General features: G+C 40.0%; 1 protein-coding gene across 1 annotated transcript; it reads right to left on the bottom strand.

The window, feature by feature from the left end:
• Positions 1–2,179: 2,179 nt before the first annotated feature.
• Positions 2,180–8,553, bottom strand: LOC110494437 (60S ribosomal protein L22). The gene is made up of 4 exons (XM_021569467.2): positions 8,424–8,553; positions 6,108–6,224; positions 3,459–3,583; positions 2,180–2,369 (listed from the first exon to the last, which is right to left on the bottom strand). The coding sequence occupies exons 1-4, from the start codon at positions 8,433–8,435 to the stop codon at positions 2,225–2,227; spliced, it is 399 nt and encodes a 132-aa protein (XP_021425142.1). The 5' UTR covers positions 8,436–8,553; the 3' UTR covers positions 2,180–2,224.
• Between the last annotated feature and the right edge of the window lie 11,619 nt (positions 8,554–20,172).

The raw sequence follows: 20,172 nt of genomic DNA, 5'->3' as shown, positions 1-20,172 counted from the left end.
GATAATTATATCGATTTTAGGTAGCGGTAATTTTGGCTATATTGTATCTTGATTGATGTAGGCTACGCGTGCCGAAATGCGAATATTACAAAGTAAATAATCAGCTAGCCTACATTAGAGAGAGGGCATTCGTTCGTGACATTGTAGTCTACAGTAGATTTGGTTGAATTGCAATTTCAACTATAGTAGTCCATTTCCTTTAGGTTTTAGAAAGTATTTAGCAAAGGCATGCATTCAACAAACTTCCTTTCACTGACAAGAAATCCAGTTTATTGGCAAGTGTGCAGCCTGTGCAGTCGCTTGCTTGAATAGTTGTCAAGGTTACCACCGCGGGAACAAGACGCTCGTGTGATCAGACCAGAGTTTCTAAACCCATAGGTCCAACATCGCGATACTTCCGGGAAAGCTTGTGAAGCGGTCGGCAGAACAGACCGGGGTTTGAGAAGTCAATGAGAGAAGCGACACATTCTTCCTTAGTTCATGTTCTTGAAATCTAAAAGTCACATTGATTCAAGACAATGTTTTAAGTGCCTGAACATGATATTACCTCGTGAAAGTAGGAAGCGCTCTCTTATATGCAGATAGTATTATACTCAGTTAGCCCCTCCCAGGATTTTGTGTTAAACTCTCTACAACAAAGCTTTCTTAGTCTAACAAGCTTTCTCTGCCTTTAACCTTGTTCTGAACACCTCCAAAACAAAGGTCATGCGGTTTGGTGAGAAGAATGCCCCTCTTCTCCGGTGTGATTACCACCTCTGAGGGTTTTTAAGAGCTTGAGGTAGTCACTTCATACAAGTACTTGGGAGTATGGCTAGACGGTACACTGTCCTTCTCTCAGCACATATTAAAGCTGCAGGCTAAGGTTAAATCTAGACTTGGTTTCCTCTATCGTAATCGCTCCTCTTTCACCCCAGCTGCCAAACTAACCCTTATTCAGATGACCATCATACCCTTAATAGATTATGGATACGTCATGTATAGATAGGCAGGTAAGGGTGCAGCTAGATGTTCTTTACCATTCGCCCATCAGATTTGCCACCAATGCTCCTTATAGGACACATCACTGCACTCTATACTCCTCTGTAAAGTGGTCTTCTCTGTATACACGTCACAAGACCCACTGGTTGATGCTTATTTATAAAACCCTCTTAGGCCTCTCTCCCCTTCCTGAGATACCTACTGCAGCCCTCATCCTTCACCCTTTCTGCCAGTCACATTCTGGTCCCAAAGCACACACATACCTGGGTCGCTTCTCTTTCCAGTTCGCTGCAGCTAGCGACTGGAACGAGCTGCAAAAAAACCCCAATCAAACTGGAGTTCTCTCCATCTCTTCATTCAAAGACTTAATCATGGACACTCTTATTGAAAATTGTGGCTGATTCACGTGATGTATTGTCTCTACCTTCTTGCCCTTTGTGCTGTGGTCTTTGCCCAATGTTTGTACCGTGTTTTATGTAGTGTTTTGGTGTCTCTCGCCGTGATGTGTTTTGTCCTATATTTTTATTTAATCCCCCTTCCCCACATGAAGCCTTTTGCTAGGCCGTCATTGCAAATAAGAATTGGTTCTTAACTTGCCTGGTAAAATAGACTGATACGTTTTCATTTTCTTCGGAGTGACTGACGGGCTGCACATGCGCAATTCGTTGCGAAACGACCATTAGACCAAATGACGTGTTTCTGCGCATGTGCCTAGCCAGCCAACGTCACCAGGCGTGATCAGCGAAAGAAACCGAGTTTTTGGAGTTTCTAGATAACTCAATTTAAACCATCTTTGCCCATACACTATGGTTGGACCACATAAAATGAAGGAAGCGTCATTTTTAGAGCCCGCCATTTATCTAAAAGCAGATTCAAGAAGTAATTTCAGCCCACACACACTACTATTTGAAGCATTAATTGATAAATGGAATCATTATTTTTATGTACAAACTTAACACACAACTAAATCTGAATGCAATCAACTGTCAGTTTCAAGGTTGAGTGTTGTCAAAGTAGAAAGCTGTTGATTACAAATACATTTATTGCTTGCAATATTTCCCCAGACAACTCCATGTAAACACAGAGCACAAATATTTTTGCATGATAAAGAATATGGGTTTTCAAGTCTAACCAGAGTAGGTACACTTTTTCAAACGTGCAGGTTTAGTCTCAAATCAGCAAATAAAACCATGTGAGAAGCTTTTGTTCCTTTGAAATTTTATTGACAAAAGACAGTGGCATGGATTTAATCTTCGTCCTCCTCCTCCTCCTCATCCTGGTTGATCTGGAAGTAGCGCAGTTCGTAACTCTCCTTGGTGTTGGCCACCACACGCAGCCAGTCCCTCAGGTTGTTCTTCTTCAGGTACTTCTTGGTCAGATATTTCAAATACCTGTCAGAAAGGAGAGGAAAGACCAGCAGTGTCAGCAATGTAAAACCCATTGAAAATTACATTGTGAAAAAGGTGTACTGTACAGTTGTTAGATTTATATTTTGAGAACTTATCAGAAAGTGCAATTAGGACAAAATGACATGCAGAACATGGAGTTGATTCAATGTTTAACTTTTCTATCTGCAATTTTCTAAACAATTTGCACCCCCATAACAAATCAGGACTCCCTCGTCACAATTGAAACATCAATGTGAGACCCCCCCCCCCCCTCAACTGTACCTTTCCAAACTGCCTGTCATCGGGGGATGCGATAGAACTGCCAGATCCCCAATTTTGTTTTTAAAGCAACTTTGAGATTGTTCTTGTTATGAAAAGCACAATATAAAATAAATCCATGATTATAAATTATACCTTCCAATTATTTACCAGGTGGGGTGGGGGAGTTGCTGGTGTTCTATAATTTCATGCCATATAGGGTTAAATATAGCTTCAGACGGTGCTTAAGAATCAATGAATGTCTGAGGATACATGGTGACATGGAAACATTTTTTTAATAGAACTGACAAAAATCCTGTTCACAGCTGGATACATTGATCAGATCACAGCATCTCCACTTGTGGAAATAAAACTGACAGAAGTCCAAAAATAACATGCGTTCTATCCATGTCTCTTAACTTCTTCTATTCATGTACATCTCAGTCCGCCTAATGTTAGTATTTTATGAGCCGCAGACCTTATTTCAAACGCGAATCACTTTAAAAGCACTTCAAATAATTCATTATACATGGATTTGCTCCAGACTGTCCATCAGGCAAAACAATAAAACCAATAAAGGCCTAACATCGATTACAAAACAGTGCCATGACCCCATAACAGGAAGCAACATGGAAAATATCACATAAAGCAAAAGACAGCTCCAACTTCCTAATTGAACAAGTGAAAATGCAATAACCCATACATGCATAACTGTGGAGACAAACCAAGTCCCTCCATCAGACAACAACATAAAATGGCAAGTGATGTTGCTCGGCACATCACATTGCAAGCAGGGCATTTCAAAAGATGAATCAAATCTATATTTAAACATACCTTTTGGAGAAGGGCACTTCAGAATTCACAGCGATTTTGCTCTTGCTCCTCTCAATGGACACCACACCACCACCCAGGTTCCCAGCTTTACCGTTGACCTTGATGCGCTCCTGCAGGAATTGCTCCTAACCAACAAGACCAAAGGTGTATTTTAGGACAGTCTTTCTCCCAAATATGGATACTAGCTGTAATGACTGCTACATACTGCTGCAAATATTCTGTCAATATAATTTACATGTTAAACATTTAGTAGATGCTCTAATTCAGAGGAATTTAGTTAACACATTTAACTTTAGTTAGTATGACTATATGTGGTTGTTGTACCTAACTAAAAGTTCCTCAAAGCAGCTAACAGCAAAATCAGTGCAAGTAAGAGAAGACAAGTACAAGTGTCATTGCAACTATCAGGATACGTCAGGCACCCCCAGAACACTTTGGGGCTAGCCAATAGTCAATGTATAATTTGAACCCTGACCCCCATTAAATAAAGCCCAGATGTACCGAGTCACCTTGCATTAATGCTAGCCACAAATGGCATTCACGTTTCACAACTGTAATAACCTGGGCCCGAGACCAACAAACAATCTGTTAGTCCAAAGTACTGATACGTCATAACACAAAACAAATATTTTATTAAAGTCAAGTAAATAAATGATGGTTAGTAAGTGAACCAGTAATGGGCAGTCACCACCATCTGACATTTATTCAGTGTTATTACAGCAGTCAACCCACAAAAATAATTGAAACCAAAAAACTAGATTATTTGTTTATAATCCAACCGAAACCAACCTCAAAAACCCCTAATCTGAATCATAATTGTCTGCCTTGTAACACACCAACTGCAAAATATCATACCCCACTACCCATTACAGTTGTCGCGTTACTACATTGAAGACAGGCCAGTGTCAGCATAACGTGGATAAACCAGGAGTATCTGGATTATGAATCATTTGTGCCATGCAATGTTTACATCGAAATAATAGGGCCCTTCTCTAGTAATAAAGACATTTAATAGGATATTGTAGTGAAAAAATAAATACAATCAATAGTTACATTTCGGCGATATTATTATGGCGTTAGGTTGACGCAACAATGGATTCTACCCCCCAAAATATATTTTTCTCCCCACTAAATGTCAATAATATGCTTGTCAAAATAGATAACTAATTTGAAAACATTAATGTGGCAGTTGTTACCCATGTCTAACAATCCCAATACTGTGCTTTATGATATTGACACGATATGAGCCCAAATGTAAAGCAGGTGCCTTGCTAAGAACATTCAGATCTGTGGGACTGCCCAATTTGTGAAACTTGCCAAATCTGTTTTCATATTTGCGATGAGTATTCCCAAACATACCACAGTAAGACCGATGCAACATTGTATTTCCAAGAAGTGTGGGAAGTCCTGAGGGTGTTTCAGTCATCGGACATATTTTGACAGAAATATAAAGTAAAGGTTTTCATCACTTCTGTCATTCAAATGTTATCAGAGACAAAAACAAACAGAAAGTTACAAAGTAGAGCTTAGTAGCTAAAGTTTGATATATGGGTTGTCGGGGATTGGTCCAAATTCATGTTTTACAACCCCCACATCCATGACGAATGCTAGTGCCCCACAACCCAGGCGAGATGCAGTGCTGTGCGGAATTTAGCTGTATTGTGCAAGTGGTACATTTTTTGATTGACGTTTTATTCTTTCAAGTAAAAACTACTAGAATTCAGTGGCTAAAGCACTACAAATAGATAAAAACATAGCTACATACCAGTGAATTGTGTCCCATCTGTGTCCCATAGCTAAATACCACATTGCAAATGTGTCCCATCTGTGCAGCTGGCTAGCAGGCCTCTGTGCCTAGGCTAATTACTTAATGCAGTTTATCCTCCCATCACCGGAGTAACTCATCAACACCAAAAATAACATTACAATTAGGGCTGTGCCAGTCTTGGAATTTGAGGTCACAGTAATTGGCCAGGCCAATGAATACTGTCACCGACATAACCATTCGGGGGTGGTTCTTCAAAGAGAAGAGGCCATAATGAGAGAAATAATGTAGTCTAAGCTACTGAAAATAGGCCTTTCACAAGATTACATCATGACAGGAGTGTTTGATTCATATTAAAGAGATAATTTAGGAAACTTTCTAAATGGACATATAGGCCAATAGAGAGCATCAGTGAACTCACACCCCCGTAAAATCAGTGTTGATTAGTCTTTAAATTAAAAAACATTCCGTATTGTCCACTTAATACATTAGCGCATTATAGGCCTCAGAGCCAGAACAACCTTGACTGCTGTTGAATAATGCTCATGAAACATGGGACCAACACATGGGTAGGTAGCATTAGCTAGTGCTAGTCGGCTGTGCCTGTGACAAAACACTGGTATTTTTCATCTCAAGGCTTGTTCTTCATCTTTTTAAAATAGGGAGCCAACATGTTTACAGAACTTATTTCCATGACTGATTAAAAATCTATTTCATCTTTTTGCAACAGTGAGCAATATGTTTGGAACGTCACTCGCACTAATAGTATCGAATCGCAAGACATATAGAATAGTGAGAAACGCAATAATATCACATTGTGAACTTCGTGGCAATTCCCAGCCCTAGGATATTGCATGTTATTTTCTCTAACATTGGCTACTTACAAAGTTGGCAGCATCCATGATGCCATCCTCCACTGGGTGAGTGCAGTCCAGGGTGAACTTCAGGATCTGCTTCTTCTTCTTGCCACCTGTTTTGGTCTTTTTGATGACCTGCTTCTTCTGTCAAGACATTGCAGAGGGGCTAACGTTATTCCAAATGACTTGATAAATACATTTCGTCATGCAAAGGAAGTCGATTACCATTTAAGAACCAAACGGAACAGGGAGGGACCTACCCGAATTTGTCCAATAGAAACTTGTTTTTGTTGCATAACGATTTCCGTTTGGAGTAAATATTTTCTGGTGCAAAACAATTAACAGAGTTGGCATGATGAATACACCACTGGCGGTTTTGTTTAAGTATCTAACGTGCTAGCAGTGTTTAACATTTATTTTATCTTTATTTAACTAGGCAAGTCAGTTAAGAACAAATTCTTATTTACAGAAGCAATTTCTGCCAATCTGCATATTGTACTGTCTTTGGTGCTTGGTTGTTAAAAACAGGAAGAGGCGAAGCGAGAGGGATAACTGGGCTCAAAATCATTCTCCAGCAGGTGTCAGTTTTTCCCGCTCACCAAGCTAGGAGTTTTTGTATGGAAGTCAATGAGACGGTGTTGAATTTGGTCAACTATAAAAATAAATCTTACAATTTGTAATTTAGCAGACTTAATTAACAGTAGTGAGTGGATAATTTTTGTTGTGCTGGTGCCCTGTGGAAATCGAAACCACCCCCTGGTGTTGCAAGCACCATGCTCTACAAACTGAGCCACATGGGTCTTATTTGATCTAATAGAAGTTTTGTGATGCATAGGTTTTTATGAATGTACTGATATAATTAGGCCAGGTGACATTCTGGAAACTTTTAGGTAAAAAAACACTTTTACATGCCTGTACACATCTACCTGCCCTCTCATGTGCTAGAATGGTCCCTCTTGATCTTGCCTCCTTACTGCGTTCTATTTTTGAAAACATTTATTTCCATTGTTATATCAGCCATTTGACAATAATATAATGGATAATCTGTTTTTAAAACTAGCTAACTTGGTGTGTGTTATCAAACTGGCCAGGGCCCAGTTTCCCAAATGCTTAAGTATATCGTTGGAACCGTTGAGCTCAATGGTTCTAGCGATGTACTTAAAGGCACCCACGCATTATTCCCATCAGTTTGTGCATATATTATGATATTTTGTAACGTTTCTGTTCATTTTGGTGTTCCCGCAAGTTCTACTCCCAAGTGGCACAGCGGTAGCACTCTAGCACTGCATCTCGGTGCTAGAGGTGTCATTACAGACCCTGGTTCGATCCCGGGCTGTATCACAAAAGGACATAATCTGGAGTCCCATAGAGCGGTGCACAATTGGCTCAGCCTCGTCCGGTTTGGCCGCCATTGTAAATAAGAACTCGTTCTTAACTGACTTGCCTAATTAAATAAAACGTTTTTCATGTGGTCGTGCACAGCCAAAATTTGGCCAGTCAAGTACCCAAGTTAGCTGGATAAAGTTGGCTAGTTATTTTCAGTCACAAATGAGAGAACGCCTCACTGACTATTTTACCAGCCCTAGCAGAGCTGGTTTGGCTGTTTACGTTATCTACAGCTTTGGTGACCAATTGTACCGCTGGCAACAATTTAATCACGTTTTAATTCTACATTTACTGACACCGGTCATATTCAACGGGTGTTGCACGTTCGTAAATTAATCAGTTATTTTGCGCTCAGGCACTCAGACGAGTGCGCTCTGAAATCGGAGTAGATCGCCAGAGTGACTATACGAACGCACCCTTAGATTAATTCAGACTATTTCGAGGACGTGTATTACTGACTACGGTGCCCAATATGGACATGGTACTATTGCCGGTACTTTCTCGTTTTTCAAGCGAAAGTCTCAGATCTTAAATTAAGTATGCGAGCACACTCGTCTGGTTCGCCTAACCAAATTCGAACCGACACATGCTGACTGACGCTTTTGGGAAACCGGGCCCAAGGTTATTTGTATTCATTTTAAAAGTGCCATTAATCGGATTTTATTTAGCACGACAATTTCTATCTAGTGCATTGCCAGCTGGTGTGCCGATGGTTCACGTTTAAGATACAGTTGCCGAATAGCTAGGTAACGCATAAACTAAATTGCTACAACGTGGTTCATTGGGTGCAGGCCCAACTGGTAAACAAAGCCATTTATTGGTACTCCTTTACTTATTTGGCCTCACGGAAACACAGTCCAATATGGATTTATTACGTGCACATCAAGTACAATAAACGACAGACAATAAAAACATATTATAGTTAGCTATACAACATATTTCACCGTGAGTACTCACAATCGGAGCCATGTTGGCCAACGATTCTTGTCCAGAAAGGAAGAGGCGGGGCTTATTACAACCCTATATCCGGTCTAGATAAATAGATTAAATCCATGAATCGGGGATAGATTCGGCCAGGAGATATTCTTTGCCCCAGTTTGAGTGAGATGTTTCTGACTTAGTTTTCTTATCATGTTATTTATTTTTCTGCTGAAAGTATGATTTGGGCAAAACAGTTGTATTGTCTTTCTACACTTCAACTATGGATCAGCTGAAATCATCTTGGAACCCAATTTTGAGAGTAGGACTACTCCACAATTATTATAGAGTCAACAGGCATATGTGGGCTACAGCAGAGCCATATGTTTATAGAGTTCTAAATACATGGCTCCGGGCTACAGGTATTCACTAAATTGTTTTGATTTAGGGTCCTCAAAAGGTTCTACTGCTGCACCATCAAGAGCATCCTGATTGGTTGCATCACTGCCTGGTATGGCAACTGCTCTGACTCCGGCCGCAAGCCACTACAGAGGGTAGTGCGTGCGGCCCATTATATCACTGGGGCCAAGCTTCCTGCCAACCAGGACCTTTATACCAGGTGTCTCAAAGGAAGGCCCAAAAAATATTGCTCTAAAATGGTGCAACTGTAGAATATTGAGGATCTGAAGACCCATGCCAAAGCTTTTCAGCCTCCTGTAGGGGAAAAGGTGTTGTTGTGCCTTATTCATGACAGTGTTGGTGTGTTTCGACAATGATAGATCCTTAGTGATGTGGACACCGAGGAACTTGAAGCTCTCTACTCTCCGCTACAGCCCTGTTGAAGTTGCAGCAGCCCTGTGCTCAGCCCTCCGTTTCCTGTAGTCCAAGATCAGCTCCTTTGTCTTACTGACATTGAGGGAAGAGGTTGTTGTCCTGGCACCACACTGCCAGGTCTCTGACCACCTCCCTATAGGCTCTCTCATCATAGTCAGTAGTCATCGTAGTTAATCATTTCGCTACACCTGCAATAACATCTGCTAAACGTGTATGTGAACAATACATTTAGATTTTATTGTATCAGGCCTATCACTGTTGTGTCATCTGATAACTTAATGGATGGCGTTGGAGTTGTGCGCGGCCATGCAGTCGTGGGTGAACAGGGAGTACAGAAGGGGACTAAGCATGCACACATGCAAACTAGACAACGACAAATCCGCCATGCTGACCCTCAACTCGGGGGCCAGCATGGCGGATTTGTCGTTGTCTATCCTCACCACCAGTGTGCGGCCCGTCTGGAAGTCCAGGGTCCAGTTTCAAAGGGAGGTGTTCAGTCCCAGGGACCTTTGCTTAGTGATGAGCTTCAAGGGCACTATGGTGTTGAACGCTGAGCTGTAGTCAATGAACAGCATTCTCACATCGGTGTTCCTTTTGTCCAGGTGGGAAAGGGAAGTGTGGAGTGCAATAGAGATTGCATCTGTGCATCTGTTGGGCAGTAAGCAAATTGGAGTGGCTCTAAGGTGTCTGAGATGATGTTGTGAGCCATGACCAGCCTTTCAAAGCATTTTGTGGCTCTAGATGTGCGTGTTACGGGGTGATAGTCATTTAGACAGGTTACCTTGGCATTCTTGGGCATAGGGACTATAGTGGTCTCCTTGAAACAGGTAGGTATTACAGACTGGGTCAGGCAGAGGTTGAACATCTGTGAATACACTTGTCAGCTGGCCAGCGCATGTGTCCTGATAATCTGTCTGTAAATGATAACCTGTTTAAAGGTCTTACGTTGGCTATGGAGAGTGATCACACAGTCGCCTGGAAAAGCTGGTGCTCTCACGCATGGTTCAGCGTTGCTTGCCTCAAAGCGAGCGTAGAATGCATTTAGCTGGTGTGGTAGGCTTACGTCACTAGGCGGCTAGTGGCTGGGTTTCCCGTTGTAATCCGTGATAGTTTGCAAACCCTGCCACATCTGACGTGCATCAGAGCCGGTGTAGTAGGATTTGATCTTAGTCCTGTATTGACACTTTGCCTGTTTGATGGTTCGTTGGAGGGCGTAGCGGGATTTCTTATAAGCGTTAGTGTACTTGAAAGCACAGAATATTCTAGAATGTCATATGCCGTAGCGGTAGCAGGTAGCGTTCTCCTGGCAGAAGTTTACTTACACTCAAACGTCAAACGTTTCAGGTAGCCTTCCACAAGCTTCCCACAATAAGTTGGGTGAATTTTCGCCCATTCCTCATGACAGAGCTGGTGTAACTGAGTCAGGTTTGTAGGCCTCCTTACTCACACATGATTTTTCTGCCCACAAATTTGAAGAATGCCTTGAAGAATGGGCAAAGGCAAAAATCCCTGTGTCTAGATGTGCCAAGCTTATAGAGACATACTTGCATGAGATTCTAGAATCTGTCCAAGCAAGGAATAAGGCCTTTAAAAAAAATTAAGAACTCTCAAGATCAGCATGATTTTGTCCTATATAAACATCACATAAATGAAGCACAGAGTAGGATGGATGAAGCTAAGAGGGGTTACTTTGCTGAGAAAATAATTGAGAACAAAAATGACCCTAAAAAGCTTTGGAAATCATTTAAGGAACTAGGCTGTAGTACTACTACCAAAAACTAAACTAAACAGTATTGGACTGAACATCAAGGGGGAGATGGTATATGAAAAAACAGAGGTTGCCAATGAATTCAACTCTTTGTTTACTTATGTTGCCAGAAAGCTGGTTAGCAAGCTGCCCACCAGTTCTGGTTTGTATGGAAGCAACCAAGTCAAGAACTATTGTAGAGTTAAGGGTTCAGCCAAACTCTTTCTTTTGCAAAGGTAGCAACAGCCAAAATAGTAAGTATGTTGGCAGAGCTTAAATGCTTCAAAGCCACAGGCCTGGATAATATTCCTGCAAGGTTTCTTATAGATTCTGCTTAGCAAATTGGCCCTTGGTTTACGCATATCGTTAATCTCTCTTGAACAAGGCACCTTTCCCAGGGACATGAAACAAGCTAAAGTTATACCCCTGTATAAGAAGGGGATAAAGTCTGACCCTGGGAATTATAGACCTGTATCTATCCTCGGTGTAACATCAAAGATCCTGGAGAGAATTGTACATGAGCAAATGTATGAATATGTTATCAAACAGGGTCTAATGTATGATTTTTAGTTGGGTTTTAGAAAAACACACTACATTGATTCATGCCTGTTTTACTTGACTGACTTCATCAGGAAAGAGATTGATGAGGGAAATCTGTGTGGAATGGTACTGCTTGACCTACAGAAGGCTTTTGATACAGTTAACCACTGTCTCCTAATCTCCAAACTAGCACTGGGGGTTAAGCAGTATCCCTCTAGGCTGGGTAAAGTCCTATTTATCAGGAAGGGAGCAAGTAGTAGAGATTAATGGTTCACTGTCTCAGGCAAAACCAATGAGTTGTGGCGTTCCGCAGGGGAGCGTGCTTGGGCCTCTGCTGTTTTTATAGTATATTAATGATATGAAAGATGCTTGTTCTTGCCGTCTTTTTCTTTATGCGGATGACTACACTTTTGGTGTCTCATAAAAGTAAAACTATGTTGGAGAGCATACTTAGCACAGAGCTTACTAACATTAGCAAATGGCTTAGAGATAATAAACTCTCTGCACTTAGGGAAAACTGAAGCAATTATTTTTAGACCCAGACCTAAATTGTGTAGGTCATCTGAAATCAGAGTGGAGTTAGGGGGTGAGGTGCTGACTACTAAAATCTCTGTTCGCTACTTGGAACGTATCCTTGATGGAAGCATGGGAGATGTGAGCATGGCCAATAAGGTGCTAGGGAAGGTTAATGCCAGGACTACATTTTTGGCTAGAAAGTCCAAGCTGCTTGATAAGGACTCCATGAAAGTGCTAGCTACAGCCCTCATTCAATGCCATTTTGACTATGCTAGTACTTTCTGGTTTGGGGGCTTATCTAAACTTATGAAGGGGAAGCTCCAGATACCCTGATCAGCTTATTCTGGGCTAGTATTGAAGGTGAGTCCACGTACTCACATAGGCAGGAGCTCCTTTCAGGAACTAAACTGGCTGCCTGTTGAGGCTAGGATGTCCCAGATTAGACTAGGTTTGGATTACAGGAGTATTTATGGACCTGCGCCCAGATATCTAAGTGATTACTTTCCTCGTGTTAGGGATGCACACAATCACAGCACCAGATCAGGTGTTGCTGATGTGTGCTTATACAGGTATAGGAGTAACGCTGGGAAAGGTACTTTCTTGTATACTGGTTCCTCAGAATGGAATGAGTTGCCTCTGCCCATAAAAACAATGTCCTCTCTGGGCAGCTTTAAAAAATAAAGTTAAAATATGTTTGATGTCTTCTGTGCCCATATGAAGAACCCTTATAATGTAACGGGAATGACGATCGATGTTCTTCTGTTTTTGTTTTATTATTTCACTGCCATACTGTGTTCGATCTTGTCTAGCCATCTTGTCTCAAGAGGACCACAATGGAAATAAGTCCCAGACTTTGTGTGTTATCATCAATGATTTTATTCATGTGCATGTGTGGCTTTTTCAAGTTTTATGTGTGCTTTTTTTTTTTTTTAAATGGTCGAATTAATAAAATAACCTACCCCAAGAGACTTGCAGCTGTAATTACTGCAAATGTGGCTCTACAAAGTATTGACTTAGTGAATAGTTATGCACACTCAAGTTCTGTTTTTGTCTTATTTCTTGTTTGTTTCCCAATAAAACATATTTTGTATCTTTAAAGTGGTAGGCATGTTGTGTAAATCAAATTATATAAAATGTTGTTTAAAAAAAAATCTACTTTAATTCAAGGTTGTAAGGCAACAAAATAGGAAAAATGCCAAGGGGGTGAATACTTTCGCAAGCCACTGTACTACAATGGCTCAGACTATACTTTAGGGTTCATTAATTAGGTTTCGCCTTGGGCCAAATTTCTTCTGAGCTAATAGTCAATCAGCCAGAACATAATTAGCACAATTAATTGGCCTACACTACAAATTGACCAAAATGTTTAATATCTGATTACACTCATAAAAATCACCATGTATCAATTATATTATTATTTATGTATATTTCTCTGTGCATTGATTGGTGGTGGAAAACAGGTCTACTGTAGCCTACAATAGTGGCGATTTTAGCCTGTAAATATTGAGGAATACAGCCAATAAAGACACTTGCATTTTATGTGCTAACAATGTTCGTAAAGACTTACACTTGCGAGTCCTCATTTTCCTCTATGAACGCAATATAGACTCAAGACAGGACCGGCTTTCATATAAGTCAATCGGAGGACTGCCTGCACATCAAAATCACATCCATCTCACGAGACAGCCACAAGATCGTGTACGAGGGGAAATGCAATCCATTTGCAATCCATTGAGTGAGTAGTTTAGTGGCCTATATGACGGTATTTAGGAAATCCGTGAAAAGGAGAGCCGCGCTCAGATGCAATAATTGAATTAATTACCAACGTTTCGACAGACAAGCTGTCTTCATCAGGGTATGTCAAAGGACACACACAGGTGTCTGTAATCATGTCTGTGTGTGGCTTGATATCATTTGTTAATTTACAGATGTAAATAGAACATATAAGAAACATAAATGGATAGCACATGATCATAGATATAATTTGGCTACATAGTCCTACAAACTTTTTCAATGAATAGCAAAATCACAAAAATGACTTCAGACCAAGGTCTACGTTGAGACCGAAGGCAGAAAGGGTCTTTAAATGAAAGATCCAGACAGCCTCTCATTTTAACCATAAATTGTCGAGGTCACCCCCTTTCCTAGGGAGGGTGAAGTGTTCGATGCCGATATAACTTAGGGACGAAATCGAGTGGTTCGCTCCCAAAAAGTGGGCCGCATCTGGGTACGTCAAGTTTTTGCACCTAATGCTACGATACGCTGAGATTCGTACTTTTAATTCGTGCTTGCATAGTAAATCTCAGGTGCTCAGAACAAGAGTTAAGAAAAGCATGGAATGCCTTGAGCTGTTTTGCATCACCCCTCCATAGAAAATAAATATCATCAATGTAACGTTTCCAAATAATAATGGTAGGCAAGAAACATTTTCGAGAGGATTGAGAATTGACTGTTTCTCGATGTAACCCACATACACATTAGCATAGTTATGAGCCATAGGGGATCCCATGGCAGTACCCTTCGCCTGAATAAACAACTAATTTAGAACTATTTCAGCCGAGGGCGCGCAAAAGATGGCGGTCAGTGCAGATCATTTGTTTTGGTAGCTGAATGAATTATTGGATTTCCTTACCCAATTATGACCATTGGATTCTTTCTACGGTCATTAAACCCCGTATGAATATGGGTTAGTTTATTTAGCAAAGTAATTGATTACTTTCTGCAAGTTATTCACCATTAAAACTAAGTTTGCGACGATACTAGATAGCCCGATAAGTTTAGCTAGCTCAAAAACGAGCTTGTCGAACGTACATGGAAACTGCCACGACCAGAACCAAAAGGAAAGAAATGGAGAGATCGTCAGATGGACAACTAACCACAAAAGATAGTATGATTTTGGGTACTCCTCTTCAGAATGTAACTGGGGGGAAATACTGCAATGGGTGATGAAAATGTGGTGAGCAGGACAACAATGCTCACAACTTGCGCCCCTCCAGTCCCCAGCTCAGGCCTTTACCTTACAACCCCGGCACTCCAGTCAAGCCCCAGGGTGAAAACATGAGAGGCCAAGAGGGTCTGTCACTTCTTGACATGCAAAACAATATTGTAATGCTTTTGACAGCAAACATAGATGAAAGGTCATGTTTAGGGAGATAACGATTAAAATTGAGGCCATCTGTTGACTTTATCTTTGGAGAAGTGAAAACCCTCAAAAGTGACATGAAGAAAGTGGAAGTTATCTGCCAGGAAAATGAAAAGAAGGTGGCTGAACTGAGCAAAGGGTGAAGGAGGCGGAGACATACCATCGCAGGTGGAACCTGAGGCTCCATGGAATTCCAGAGCAGACGAATGAGGACATCAAATGCAGAGTTGTTGACATCTGTGGAGCTGTCATTTCCGAATCAAAAGCCAAACTTCAGGAACATGTAGACATCGTCCATCATTTGGGAAGACTTAAGGATCGAGACAAGAGACCGAGGACAACCATCATCCAGTTCACCAACAGATCTACACGGGATCTTCTTTGGAGGCGAGCGAAGAATTGTGAATTCCTCATCAAGCAAAAATTGAGGTTCACGGAGGATCTGACCTCAGCAGACAAAGTGACAAGAGAGAAACTGTGGCCGATGGTGGCTGCAGCTCGAAAGGCAGGGTAAACTGCATTTTTTTTATCGGCGCAAGAGTGATCATCAATGGGAAAGAAATTCGGCCAAATCAGAACATTTGAGTGAATGCCAGAGTCTAACTCGGACAGAACTGTCAGGCCCAAAAAATTATTACCAGATGAAAAGCAGCCTTTTATTATAAAAATGTACATAAACACTTGAATGAGAAAAAGCTGACCTGAGAACTGGTAAACTAAACACTAACTATAGGTGAATAACTGCTTATTGTAAAGTCTACACAATGTCTCCACCTTGTGGGAGTAAGAATACTTTGGTAACTTTATGACCAATTTTTTGGGGGAGAGGTTAGTAATGGGATGGAAATCCTTTTGAGTTACATATACCTAGGAAAAGCTTATATTAGCATAACAAGGTTGTTGTTTGAAGTTTGTCTTTATCTCTTTGTTCAATTAATGTCAGGGCTATTCGTAATTTACTCAAGCGTACGGCTATTTGCCTGTATTGCAAACAGTTTAATGCAGACTTTTACTTTTTACAAGAGACTCATGCTTGTTCTTCCGATCTATCTTTTTGGAAAAATCAACGGGGTAACGATATCTGGTTATCATATGGCAACAACCACTCTGCAGGTGTAGCAGTTTTAAGAGGTGTATTTAAAGGGAAGATCATCAGTAGTAAGACTCACCACTCTGGACATTGGTTAATTTCAACAGTAAATTTCAACAGTGAAATGTTTTTATTAGGGAATATTTATGTATCCAACAACAAACAAAACAACAGGATATTTTTTCAAGAATTTGAAGAAGAAATTAATAGAGTTATAGGTGTATTTCAGGATATCAAAATTATCTTAGGTGGAGATTTTAATTCTGTATCTAATGTGATGATTGACAGATATCCCCCTCCTAAAAGATCCAGCATAGTTAATTCTGAGTTTAATAACCTATGTCTTGGATTAGTCGATATTTGGAGATCTAAATGTCCTGATAAAAAGGAATTCACTTGGAGTAACAAGGACATGTCCAGACAGTCAACAATTTACTTCTGGTTGATTTCTAATTCATTAGATAATTCTGTAGTCAAGGTATCAATTGAACCATCAATTCTTACTGATCATAAAGTTATATTCTTACCTTTAAATATTATTGGATCTGATGTTATACCGAATTGGAGTTATTGTAAACTCAATAGTAGACTGTTGGAAGATGATAATTTCAAGATGGATGCCAAAGATATTATACAAGACAATTGGAGGAAAGCCCAACTATTTAAGTCTTATTGGAAATATTGGGAATTAATGAAGTATGAAATAAGACAAACAGCCATGAAGAGAGGTAAAGAAATTGCTGAACTTAAAAGATTGAGGGAAGATAAACTTGTTAAGGAAATACTTTCTCTAATCTTTATGGAGGACCTTGATGAAGAGGGAAAGGGTCAGTTTTTCTCTTTACAACTAGAAATTTGACTGAATGTATGAAGAGAGCAAAAGGGGAATTTGTAAGATCAAGAAGGAGATGGTTGGAGGAAGGTGAAAATACAAAATAATTTTACAATTTAGAAAGAAAAAATTCTGAATTTACATCTATTCATAAGCTCAATATAGATGGCAAAGAAAATGAAAACCCCAAAGATATTTCAAAATATGTTTCAGAATTCAATGGTAACCAGTAATGCCTGCCCTACTTGTGACATATCTGCCTTTCTAGACTCTGTCAAAGACTGTGCAAAATTCATAGATGAAGACTAAAATGATTTCTATTAATGAAATAAAAAATGTATCAGCAAGTTAAAAGAGAGAAATCTCTAGGGAATGATGGCATTATCAGTGAATTCTACAAATATTTTCAGGAGGATATTATTGAATTTAATGTTTTTAAGGAGGCAATTGATTTAGGGGTCCTGCCTGTTTCTATGACACTGGGACTAATTTCTGTAATACCCCAACCAAACAAAGATTCTCTGATTTTAGAAAATTGGAGACCAATCACATTAATGAACAATGATGGAAAGCTACTTGCATCCATCTTTGCAGAAAGACTGAAAACCCATTGATGAAACCCAGTCTGGTTTTATGAAGGGAAGACATATATGTAATAATATTTGACTAGTATTGGACTTGATAGACTACAATGAGCACATTATGGAAGATAGCTTTATTTTATTTGTAGACTTTTACAAGGCATTTGATACAGTTGAACATTATTTTCTTTTTGAGACTCTTCGATTTTTTTGGTTTTGGTCAATATTTTCAAAGTGTAATTAAGACACTTTACAATAGTAAAGTAACAGCTCTGTTAAATTATCCCATGGGACTTCGCAAAGATTCGACATTTGACGTGGAATTAAACAAGGATGCCCAATTTCTCCTTTCTTATTTTTAATGGTCACATTAGGAATATTAGGACATGTCAATTATTTGCATTGAAAAGATGTGACTTAAACTCAGTATGTAATATCCCTGTAAAAGATGTGGTCACATACAGTGCCTTGCGAAAGTATTCGGCCCCCTTTAACTTTGCGACCTTTTGCCACATTTCAGGCTTCAAACATAAAGATATAAAACTGTATTTTTTTGTGAAGAATCAACAACAAGTGGGACACAATCATGAAGTGGAACAACATTTATTGGATATTTCAAACTTTTTTAACAAATCAAAAACTGAAAAATTGGGCGTGCAAAATTATTCAGCCCCCTTAAGTTAATACTTTGTAGCGCCACCTTTTGCTGCGATTACAGCTGTAAGTCGCTTGGGGTATGTCTCTATCAGTTTTGCACATCGAGAGACTGAAATGTTCTCCCATTCCTCCTTGCAAAACAGCTCGAGCTCAGTGAGGTTGGATGGAGAGCATTTGTGAACAGCAGTTTTCAGTTCTTTCCACAGATTCTCGATTGGATTCAGGTCTGGACTTTGACTTGGCCATTCTAACACCTGGATATGTTTATTTTTGAACCATTCCATTGTAGATTTTGCTTTATGTTTTGGATCATTGTCTTGTTGGAAGACAAATCTCTGTCCCAGTCTCAGGTCTTTTGCAGACTCCATCAGGTTTTCTTCCAGAATGGTCCTGTATTTGGCTCCATCCATCTTCCCATCAATTTTAACCATCTTCCCTGTCCCTGCTGAAGAAAAGCAGGCCCAAACCATGATGCTGCCACCACCATGCTTGACAGTGGGGATGGTGTGTTCAGCTGTGTTGCTTTTACGCCAAACATAACGTTTTGCATCGTTGCCAAAAAGTTCAATTTTGGTTTCATCTGACCAGAGCACCTTCTTCCACATGTTTGGTGTGTCTCCCAGGTGGCTTGTGGCAAACTTTAAACGACACTTTTTATGGATATCTTTAAGAAATGGCTTTCTTCTTGCCACTCTTCCATAAAGGCCAGATTTGTGCAATATACGACTGATTGTTGTCCTATGGACAGAGTCTCCCCCCTCAGCTGTAGATCTCTGCAGTTCATCCAGAGTGATCATGGGCCTCTTGGCTGCATCTCTGATCAGTCTTCTCCTTGTATGAGCTGAAAGTTTAGAGGGACGGCCAGGTCTTGGTAGATTTGCAGTGGTCTGATACTCCTTCCATTTCAATATTATCGCTTGCACAGTGCTCCTTGGGATGTTTAAAGCTTGGGAAATCTTTTTGTATCCAAATCCGGCTTTAAACTTCTTCACAACAGTATCTCGGACCTGCCTGGTGTGTTCCTTGTTCTTCATGATGCTCTCTGCGCTTTTAACGGACCTCTGAGACTATCACAGTGCAGGTGCATTTATACGGAGACTTGATTACACACAGGTGGATTGTATTTATCATCATTAGTCATTTAGGTCAACATTGGATCATTCAGAGATCCTCACTGAACTTCTGGAGAGAGTTTGCTGCACTGAAAGTAAAGGGGCTGAATAATTTTGCACGCCCAATTTTTCAGTTTTTGATTTGTTAAAAAAGTTTGAAATATCCAATAAATGTCGTTCCACTTCATGATTGTGTCCCACTTGTTGTTGATTCTTCACAAAAAAATACAGTTTTATATCTTTATGTTTGAAGCCTGAAATGTGGCAAAAGCTCGCAAAGTTCAAGGGGGCCGAATACTTTCGCAAGGCACTGTATCTTGGTATTACAGTTAGCAAAGATCAGAGAGAAATTTAAGTTGGCCCTTTCTATCTTATTGTAGAGAAAATTGGAAAGAGATTTAACTCCTGGTTATTAAGAGATCTTTCTTTATCTGGACGTGTACTTTTATCAAAATCTGAAGGTGCTGATGAGTTTGGATGGATGTTCCTCTGTCAGTAACTAAAATGGTTGATACTAAATGATTTAACTTCATACGGAGGAATAGACCTAATTATTTAAGACAAGCAGTAATATGTAGCACCCAAGGTGAGGGAGGTTTGAATACTCTGAATTTTAAAACCTCTAATATAATATTTAAGATTAAATGGATACAAAACTATTTAAGATATAAGGATTGCATCTGGAATATCATCCCTAATTTAATATTCCAACAGATTGGTGGTCTAGAATTCTTACT

This window comes from Oncorhynchus mykiss, chromosome 17 (genome assembly GCF_013265735.2).
Source record: "Oncorhynchus mykiss isolate Arlee chromosome 17, USDA_OmykA_1.1, whole genome shotgun sequence".
Lineage (NCBI taxonomy): Eukaryota > Metazoa > Chordata > Actinopteri > Salmoniformes > Salmonidae > Oncorhynchus > Oncorhynchus mykiss.
Note: the sequence above shows the minus strand (reverse complement) of the source record. Positions and strands in the feature narration are given on the sequence as shown.